Genomic DNA, 11,048 nt, shown 5'->3' on the forward strand with positions numbered 1-11,048 from the left:
GCCCACCCTGACTTTCCCCATCCATCACTTTCTCCCTCTTACTTTTTCTTCATGATGAATCATTTCGATCCATGCATCCAGTGTTGAAATTATTATGTGATCAAATGGTCAAAAAGGTTAATTATCATAAATTACTGTTGACCCATTAATTAATTTCAGGATTAATATCAATTAAATGGAAATTAACAAATCATGCCCGTGATTGGGGGGGGGCTGAATTAATGCTAATATGGTTCAGGTCCCGCGGTCAAAGCCAATGCATTATATAAGGAGCAGATTTGCACGTACGAATTAGTCCATCGCATTAGCCATCGCCTACTCCGAAAATCACTCCTTTTCCAATCAGGAGAGCATGGCTCATTGACGTGAAGACTTTCCATTACTCCGACGAGGTGCTGGAGACGTTGTCGAGTTCTTCGTCCTCTCTAGACCCAAGATGGCATCACAAAACGGAGGTATAATCAATCTACTGCTCCTAATTTCCGCATTAGATCAAATTGTGTTCATGTATATTAGATACGATCCGATTAGCAGTTGAATAATCTCACTAATTAGTCTAACATTTGGTATCATAGCATGGTTGGATCTAATTACATGAATCGATTTGATAATCCCAAGTAGACTAATCCTACTAGCAAAGAAATTGCAAATCTGATAGAACTTGCCTGCAAAATCACGCCATCGTACACAAGTTTCAGGGATCGGCGCCACGAGCATTAAGCAGCATCGGCAGAAAATCGCACCTTCTGTACGCATGGGACCTCGGCATCCGCTCATCAGTTTGGAGCGCCATCGTCTTCGATTGTGCATGAGCGGTACCCGCATCACGAGCATATCATGTCATGCGCCGCCGCACTCCTCACGGTCGTGCGCCCGCCGTGGCGCGCATTACGGTCGTGCATTAGGGCCGCGCCTAAGGCAGCGCCTCGGCCTCCTCCTCCTGCCGCGGGCATCAGGGCGGTACTCCCGCCGCCGTGCGCATTAGGGGGACGCAGTAGCCCGGATCGCGCGCATCAGCACCTTTCCCACACTTCGGGCTCACTACTGTAACGGCCGCCGGCACTCGATCGATCCTTTTTTCCGCGAGTAGTGGCGGCGGAGTGAGAGCTGGCTAGGTCGATTCGGGATTTGGCTTTGCACTTTGCGTAACTAACTTGTGTATCACTAAGACTGGGCATTAGACCGGCCTTGCTTATAACTGGGCCACACGGAGGCATTTTGTGTTATCAGAGTTGGATAATGGCCTAGTACTAGCACGGGCAGCTTGTTTAATTTTTAATTCCATCGATGCCTAGTTCCTTCAGGAAGAGCACATGCTGATGTATTTACTTTTTGGATTATGTTTGTTATTTTGAAACAATAGATGGCTGTTTAATTATTTGTGTGATGTATGATTCAGTATCTTATGAGTTTTTTCTCTCTCTCGGTGTTGTTTCATACAGTTACATCCTTAGCCTGTGCCCTGTTGTACTTTTGATAGGTTACACATGCATTTGTTTCGGTTAATACCGGTTATAAGTTAGCTGCTCATTTAAGCGTCAGCCCGTGATGCCTAGGCTGCACTACTATCATCTCCTGGGATGCACAAAAGTTAATCATGTGATGTACCTTATGACGCATGATTATATTCTGACCAAAGTTGATTATTATCATGATTACTATAATTAATTTTCCAATAAAGATATTTCATTTTGTTCCTTTTTGTTACTGCCCAACGGTGTTGCGAATAAGGATTTAATTAAATTTGCCATATTATTAATCAGACCAACATAGGATTAATATCATGCATTAAGTTTCCTTATATATGGATATTTTCATAATGTTTAATATCCATGTTATTTATGTTTTATTCAGCTTTGGACCCATCAGTTATTTCCGGGCACATCAGTGGAATTGAACATCACAATGAAACTAATTTTCCTTCCTGGAAGGAGCATATTCTGAATGCCCTTGTGATCATGGACCTTGACTGTGCACTTAGAGAAAAGGCTCCTATTCCTCCGCCTTCTGATGATGAAAGCCTTCTTGAGAAAAGTAAGGTTTATGAGGCTAATATGGAGAAATGGGAGCGCTCCAACCGCATGGCTATCAAGCTCATGAAAAGCACAATAAATCATGGGATCAGGGGAGCAATTCCTGACTTTGTGTGTGCTGAAACTTACCTGGCATTAGTGGAGGAGCAATTCAAAAAATCCTCAAAAGCACATGCTAGCACGCTGATCATGGAAATACTCACCACTAAGTATGATGGTGTAAGAGGCATTAGAAGGCATATCATAACTATGAACGATATGGCCGCGAAATTAGAGGGCATGTGCATTGAGATTTCTGAGGGCCTTTTGGTAGACTTCATTATGAATTCCCTTCATGTGGAGTATGGTCCATTTAGGATCAATTATAACACACATACAGAGAAGTGGACCATGAGTGAGCTCATACATATGTGTGTTCAAGAAGAACATCTCTTGGGCATGTTATGAAAGAGTTGGGCTCAAAGGCTTGCTAATAAGGGTAATGAAAATTCCTTAAATTCCTGAATCATTGGTTTACTTATCTTCCCATAAATAATTGTGAGTTGACTCAGGTGCCACTTGCACACTTCGAACTCATTTAAGGGATTCCATTCTGTGAGGACACTCCAAAAGGATGGATCCAAGTCTTAGATTTTTCCTGTTGGGCTGATGTTCAAGCATTTTGATTTATGCTTAACCATTGAAGCTTTGTTCATCCTCCATCCTAATAATATTGTTATGTTCCTAGCATAAAGAGGGACCTTATTCTGTTTCTCTATTAGATGATGGATTTAAAAATGTGTTATTAGGAGATATCATGATAGTTCTCGTTGTGATGTATCTTGTGAATCCTTGAATGTGTATTACGAGTGCTCATCGAAATGATGATACTGTCATTTAAGAAAAATTTCGAAGGGGAGAAATGAACACTCTCATTAAGTAAGAGACACATTCCTTTCATCTACTTGGCTTATCTAGGTTAAACTATTAGTTACATTGTGGGAAATAAGCAAAGACAACTTATACATGAGTTTTCCATAGTACTCGGGATATGGAATTAGTACGCATAAAAAATGTGATCCAGTTCCTAGCACTTATAAGTGTTTTACTCTTTCATTACCTTCACACATAAGTATTCGCATTGACCCTTTTTCTAGAAGAACAATGTTTTTGTTTGTTTGTTTGTTATTGTTGCCCAATATTCACCGGTGTTAAACACTCTAATTCTTTATAGAATGTTTGCATCAGTGGGAGGTATATACAAAAGGGCAAATGAAAATTAAAATTGATGGGTTCATATAGGAAATAAGAAGGGAAATGGCATGTACGCTAAGATGAGTGGGAGCTAGTATATCACGTTCGTACTATATGGTACAATACATATAAAATTAGTTTTCCACTAGTAAGCCTACTGTCTAAGGTAACAACAAAGCAACTTTGAATTTTAGCTATGTTGCGATACAACCAGGCAAGCCTTGTGGCTGAACAATTTTATCCGGACTTAGATTGGTACACTACATAACTAATATTTTTGTGCGATAAGAAATCCGCACATTAGTTCATGAGTAACAACAATTAAGAGAGTATCATGTTGTGAAAGATATTGTCCAAGAACAAATATTAAACTCAGCATATATGTACTAAGTGCATGATAGCTGATCCCCAAACTAAAGGCATGCCATTAATTTTGCTAGCATAAGTATAACTCAAGGCCTCTAATTGGTGGGATAATTGTATAAATGAGATCTCAAATTTTGATCTGGACAATAAGGAAGTTTGTTTCTCTAAATAAGTGCACATAATGATTAATAAGAAACAAACTACTAGGACCATAAGTAGGGAGTATGCCTGCATGCACATACAAACTCCCAACCATGAATAATTATCTATGCTGAGACGGAGTATTATGCTATAGATAATGGGGTTCCAGTAATAACTCTTCAATTACTGTGAATACATTACCTTGGTATGATGCTTTTGTCGAAGTATGGACTGATGATGTTAACCATTCGATCAAGTGGGAGAATGTTGGAATTATTATGTGATCAAATGGTCAAAAAGGTTAATTACCATAAATTAATGTTGACCCATTAATTAATTTCAAGATTAATATCAATTAAATGGAAATTAACAAATCATGCCCGTGATTGGGGGGCTGAATTAACGCTAATATGGTTCAGGTCCCGCGGTCAAAGCCAATGCATTATATAAGGAGCAGATTTGCACGTACGAATTAGTCCATCGCATTAGCCATCGTCTACTCCGAAAATCACTCATTTTCCAATCAGGAGAGCATGGCTCATTGACGTGAAGACTTCCCATTACTCCGGTGAGGTGCTGGAGACGTTGTCGAGTTCTTCGTCCTCTCTAGACCCAAGATGGCATCACAAAACGGAGGTATAATCGATCTACTGCTCCTAATTTCCACATCAGATCAAATTGTGTTCATGTATATTAGATACGATCCGATTAGCAGTTGAATAATCTCAGTAATTAGTCTAACATTTGGTATCAGAGCATGGTTGGATCTAATTACATGAATCGATTTGATAATCCCAAGTAGACTAATCCTACTAGCAAAGAAATTGCAAATCTGATAGAACTTGCCTGCAAAATCACGCCGTCGTACACAAGTTTCAGGGATCGAGGCCACAAGCATTAAGCAGCATTGGCAGAAAATCGCACCTTCTATACGCATGGGACCTTGGCATCTGCTCATCAGTTTCGAGCGCCATCGTCTCTGATTGCGCATGAGCGATACTCGCATCACGAGCATATCATGTCATGCGCCGCCGCACTCCTCACGATCGTGCACCCGCCGTGGCACGCATTACGGTCGTGCATTAGGGCCGCGCCTAAGGCAGCGCCTCGACCTCCTCCTCCTGCCGCGCGCATTAGGGCGGTACTCCCGCCGCCATGCGCATTAGGGGGGTGCAGTAGCCCGGAACGCGCGCATCAGCACCTTTCGCACACTTCGGGCTCACTACCGTAACGGCCGCCGGCGCTCGATCGATCCTTTTTTCCGCGAGTAGTGGCGGTGGAGTGAGAGCTGGCTAGGTCGATTCGGGATTTGTCTTTGCACTTTGCGTAACTAACTTGTGTATGACTAAGACTGGGCATTAGACCGGCCTTGCTTATAACTGGGCCACACGGAGGCATTTTGTGTTATCAGAGTTGGATAATGGCCTAGTACTAGCACGGGCAGCTTGTTTAATTTTTAATTCCATCGATGCTTGGTACCTTCAGGAAGAGCACATGCTGATTTATTTACTTTTTGGATTATGTTTGTTATTTTGAAACAATAGATGGCTGTTTAATTATTTGTGTGATGTATGATTCAGTATCTTATGAGTTTTTTCTCTCTCTCGGTGTTGTTTCATACAGTTACATCCTTAGCCTGTGCCCTGTTGTACTTTTGATAGGTTACACATGCATTTGTTTCGGTTAATACCGGTTATAAGTTAGCTGCTCATTTAAGCGTCAGCCCGTGATGCCTAGGCTGCACTACTATCATCTCCTGGGATGCACAAAAGTTAATCATGTGATGTACCTTATGACGCATGATTATATTCTGACCAAAGTTGATTATTATCATGATTACTATAATTAATTTTCCAATAAAGATATTTCATTTTGTTCCTTTTTGTTACTGCCCAACGGTGTTGCGAATAAGGATTTAATTAAATTTGCCATATTATTAATCAGACCAACATAGGATTAATATCATGCATTAAGTTTCCTTATATATGGATATTTTCATAATGTTTAATATCCATGTTATTTATGTTTTATTCAGCTTTGGACCCATCAGTTATTTCCGGGCACATCAGTGGAATTGAACATCACAATGAAACTAATTTTCCTTCCTGGAAGGAGCATATTCTGAATGCCCTTGTGATCATGGACCTTGACTGTGCACTTAGAGAAAAGGCTCCTATTCCTCCGCCTTCTGATGATGAAAGCCTTCTTGAGAAAAGTAAGGTTTATGAGGCTAATATGGAGAAATGGGAGCGCTCCAACCGCATGGCTATCAAGCTCATGAAAAGCACAATAAATCATGGGATCAGGGGAGCAATTCCTGACTTTGTGTGTGCTGAAACTTACCTGGCATTAGTGGAGGAGCAATTCAAAAAATCCTCAAAAGCACATGCTAGCACGCTGATCATGGAAATACTCACCACTAAGTATGATGGTGTAAGAGGCATTAGAAGGCATATCATAACTATGAACGATATGGCCGCGAAATTAGAGGGCATGTGCATTGAGATTTCTGAGGGCCTTTTGGTAGACTTCATTATGAATTCCCTTCATGTGGAGTATGGTCCATTTAGGATCAATTATAACACACATACAGAGAAGTGGACCATGAGTGAGCTCATACATATGTGTGTTCAAGAAGAACATCTCTTGGGCATGTTATGAAAGAGTTGGGCTCAAAGGCTTGCTAATAAGGGTAATGAAAATTCCTTAAATTCCTGAATCATTGGTTTACTTATCTTCCCATAAATAATTGTGAGTTGACTCAGGTGCCACTTGCACACTTCGAACTCATTTAAGGGATTCCATTCTGTGAGGACACTCCAAAAGGATGGATCCAAGTCTTAGATTTTTCCTGTTGGGCTGATGTTCAAGCATTTTGATTTATGCTTAACCATTGAAGCTTTGTTCATCCTCCATCCTAATAATATTGTTATGTTCCTAGCATAAAGAGGGACCTTATTCTGTTTCTCTATTAGATGATGGATTTAAAAATGTGTTATTAGGAGATATCATGATAGTTCTCGTTGTGATGTATCTTGTGAATCCTTGAATGTGTATTACGAGTGCTCATCGAAATGATGATACTGTCATTTAAGAAAAATTTCGAAGGGGAGAAATGAACACTCTCATTAAGTAAGAGACACATTCCTTTCATCTACTTGGCTTATCTAGGTTAAACTATTAGTTACATTGTGGGAAATAAGCAAAGACAACTTATACATGAGTTTTCCATAGTACTCGGGATATGGAATTAGTACGCATAAAAAATGTGATCCAGTTCCTAGCACTTATAAGTGTTTTACTCTTTCATTACCTTCACACATAAGTATTCGCATTGACCCTTTTTCTAGAAGAACAATGTTTTTGTTTGTTTGTTTGTTATTGTTGCCCAATATTCACCGGTGTTAAACACTCTAATTCTTTATAGAATGTTTGCATCAGTGGGAGGTATATACAAAAGGGCAAATGAAAATTAAAATTGATGGGTTCATATAGGAAATAAGAAGGGAAATGGCATGTACGCTAAGATGAGTGGGAGCTAGTATATCACGTTCGTACTATATGGTACAATACATATAAAATTAGTTTTCCACTAGTAAGCCTACTGTCTAAGGTAACAACAAAGCAACTTTGAATTTTAGCTATGTTGCGATACAACCAGGCAAGCCTTGTGGCTGAACAATTTTATCCGGACTTAGATTGGTACACTACATAACTAATATTTTTGTGCGATAAGAAATCCGCACATTAGTTCATGAGTAACAACAATTAAGAGAGTATCATGTTGTGAAAGATATTGTCCAAGAACAAATATTAAACTCAGCATATATGTACTAAGTGCATGATAGCTGATCCCCAAACTAAAGGCATGCCATTAATTTTGCTAGCATAAGTATAACTCAAGGCCTCTAATTGGTGGGATAATTGTATAAATGAGATCTCAAATTTTGATCTGGACAATAAGGAAGTTTGTTTCTCTAAATAAGTGCACATAATGATTAATAAGAAACAAACTACTAGGACCATAAGTAGGGAGTATGCCTGCATGCACATACAAACTCCCAACCATGAATAATTATCTATGCTGAGACGGAGTATTATGCTATAGATAATGGGGTTCCAGTAATAACTCTTCAATTACTGTGAATACATTACCTTGGTATGATGCTTTTGTCGAAGTATGGACTGATGATGTTAACCATTCGATCAAGTGGGAGAATGTTGGAATTATTATGTGATCAAATGGTCAAAAAGGTTAATTACCATAAATTAATGTTGACCCATTAATTAATTTCAAGATTAATATCAATTAAATGGAAATTAACAAATCATGCCCGTGATTGGGGGGCTGAATTAACGCTAATATGGTTCAGGTCCCGCGGTCAAAGCCAATGCATTATATAAGGAGCAGATTTGCACGTACGAATTAGTCCATCGCATTAGCCATCGTCTACTCCGAAAATCACTCATTTTCCAATCAGGAGAGCATGGCTCATTGACGTGAAGACTTCCCATTACTCCGGTGAGGTGCTGGAGACGTTGTCGAGTTCTTCGTCCTCTCTAGACCCAAGATGGCATCACAAAACGGAGGTATAATCGATCTACTGCTCCTAATTTCCACATCAGATCAAATTGTGTTCATGTATATTAGATACGATCCGATTAGCAGTTGAATAATCTCAGTAATTAGTCTAACATTTGGTATCAGAGCATGGTTGGATCTAATTACATGAATCGATTTGATAATCCCAAGTAGACTAATCCTACTAGCAAAGAAATTGCAAATCTGATAGAACTTGCCTGCAAAATCACGCCGTCGTACACAAGTTTCAGGGATCGAGGCCACAAGCATTAAGCAGCATTGGCAGAAAATCGCACCTTCTATACGCATGGGACCTTGGCATCTGCTCATCAGTTTCGAGCGCCATCGTCTCTGATTGCGCATGAGCGATACTCGCATCACGAGCATATCATGTCATGCGCCGCCGCACTCCTCACGATCGTGCACCCGCCGTGGCACGCATTACGGTCGTGCATTAGGGCCGCGCCTAAGGCAGCGCCTCGACCTCCTCCTCCTGCCGCGCGCATTAGGGCGGTACTCCCGCCGCCATGCGCATTAGGGGGGTGCAGTAGCCCGGAACGCGCGCATCAGCACCTTTCGCACACTTCGGGCTCACTACCGTAACGGCCGCCGGCGCTCGATCGATCCTTTTTTCCGCGAGTAGTGGCGGTGGAGTGAGAGCTGGCTAGGTCGATTCGGGATTTGTCTTTGCACTTTGCGTAACTAACTTGTGTATGACTAAGACTGGGCATTAGACCGGCCTTGCTTATAACTGGGCCACACGGAGGCATTTTGTGTTATCAGAGTTGGATAATGGCCTAGTACTAGCACGGGCAGCTTGTTTAATTTTTAATTCCATCGATGCTTGGTACCTTCAGGAAGAGCACATGCTGATTTATTTACTTTTTGGATTATGTTTGTTATTTTGAAACAATAGATGGCTGTTTAATTATTTGTGTGATGTATGATTCAGTATGTTATGAGTTTTTTTCTCTCTCTCGGGTGTTGTTTTATACAGTTACGTCCTTAGCCTGTGCCCTGTTGTACTTTTGATAGGTTACACATGCATTTGTTTCGGTTAATACCGGTTATAAGTTAGTTGCTCATTTAAGCGTCAGCCCGTGATGCCTAGGCTGCACTACTATCATCTCCTGGGATGCACAAAAGTTAATCATGTGATGTACCTTATTATTTAATTCTGCTCATTAAATTACACCCTTGATTATTATTTTTATTATGTGCATTCCGGTCGTTATTCACGAGCATTAAGTGTTGAATTAGAATGGAACCAACGAGAAATTTTGGTTTAACACTGCTATATATTCTCATAATAATTGTGATGATTACTTTTAGTACTTCATGGTTACATACTGACCAACGTTGTATGTGATCATGATTATTATGATTTTTTTGGACCTTTTATCTAAGGCTACTATATATCTTGGGATAATTACAATGATTAATTTTTATGACGCATGATTATATTCTGACCAAAGTTGATTATTATCATGATTACTATAATTAATTTTCCAATAAAGATATTACATTTTGTTCCTTTTCGTTACTGCCCAACGGTGTTGCGAATAAGGATTTAATTAAATTTGCCATGTTATTAATCAGACCAACGTAGGATTAATATCATGCATTAAGTTTCCTTATATATGGATATTTTCATAATGTTTAATATCCATGTTATTTATGTTTTATTCAGCTTTGGACCCATCAGTTATTTCCGAGCACATCAGTGGAATTGAACATCTCAATGAAACTAATTTTCCTTCCTGGAAGGAGCATATTCTGAATGCACTTGTGATCATGGACCTTGACTGTGCACTTAGAGAAAAGGCTCCTATTCCTCCACCTTCTGATGATGAAAGCCTTGAGAAAAGTAAGGTTTATGAGGCTAATATGGAGAAATGGGAGCGCTCCAACCGCATGGCTATCAAGCTCATGAAAAGCATAATAAATCATGGGATCAGGGGAGCAATTCCTGACTTTGTGTGTGCTGAAACTTACCTGGCATTAGTGGAGGAGCAATTGAAAAAATCCTCAAAAGCACATGCTAGCACGCTGATCATGGAAATACTCACCACTAAGTATGATGGTGTAAGAGGCATTAGAAGGCATATCATAACTATGAACGATATGGCCGCGAAATTAGAGGGCATGTGCATTGAGATTTCTGAGGGCCTTTTGGTAGACTTCATTATGAATTCCTTTCATGTGGAGTATGGTCCATTTAGGATCAATTATAACGCACGTACAGAGAAGTGGACCATGAGTGAGGTCATACATATGTGTGTTCAAGAAGAACATCTCTTGGGCATGTTATGAAAGAGTTGGGCTCAAAGGCTTGCTAATAAGGGTAATGAAAATTCCTTAAATTCCTGAATCATTGGTTTACTTATCTTCCCATAAATAATTGTGAGTTGACTCAGGTGCCACTTGCACACTTCGAACTCATTTCAGGGATTCCATTCTATGAGGACACTCCAAAAGGATGGATCCAAGTCTTAGAGTTTTCCAGTTGGGCTGATGTTCAAGCATTTGGATTTATGCTTAACCATTGAAGATTTGTTCATCCTCCATCCTAATAATATTGTTATGTTCCTAGCATAAAGAGGGACCTTATTCTGTTTCTCTATTAGATGATGGATTTAAAAATGTGTTATTAGGAGTTGTCATGATAGTTCTCGTTGTGATGTATCTTGTGA

General features: G+C 39.9%; 3 protein-coding genes across 3 annotated transcripts; all 3 read left to right on the forward strand.

Annotated features, from left to right (window-relative positions):
- The first annotated feature begins 436 nt into the window (after positions 1–436).
- On the forward strand, positions 437–2,480 carry LOC147984769 (uncharacterized). Its single transcript, XM_087539800.1, has 2 exons — positions 437–455; positions 1,855–2,480. Exons 1-2 carry the CDS (start codon positions 437–439, stop codon positions 2,478–2,480), a joined length of 645 nt encoding a protein of 214 aa, XP_087395926.1.
- A 1,910-nt stretch (positions 2,481–4,390) lies between these two features.
- LOC147984770 (uncharacterized) lies at positions 4,391–6,434 on the forward strand. The gene is made up of 2 exons (XM_087539801.1): positions 4,391–4,409; positions 5,809–6,434. Exons 1-2 carry the CDS (start codon positions 4,391–4,393, stop codon positions 6,432–6,434), a joined length of 645 nt encoding a protein of 214 aa, XP_087395927.1.
- Positions 6,435–8,344: 1,910 nt separating this feature from the next.
- Positions 8,345–10,668, forward strand: LOC147984771 (uncharacterized). Its single transcript, XM_087539802.1, has 2 exons — positions 8,345–8,363; positions 10,046–10,668. Exons 1-2 carry the CDS (start codon positions 8,345–8,347, stop codon positions 10,666–10,668), a joined length of 642 nt encoding a protein of 213 aa, XP_087395928.1.
- Positions 10,669–11,048: the final 380 nt, after the last annotated feature.

Source organism: Triticum urartu, chromosome 2A (assembly GCF_056163025.1).
Source record: "Triticum urartu cultivar PI428250 chromosome 2A, HENAU_Tu73, whole genome shotgun sequence".
NCBI lineage: Eukaryota > Viridiplantae > Streptophyta > Magnoliopsida > Poales > Poaceae > Triticum > Triticum urartu.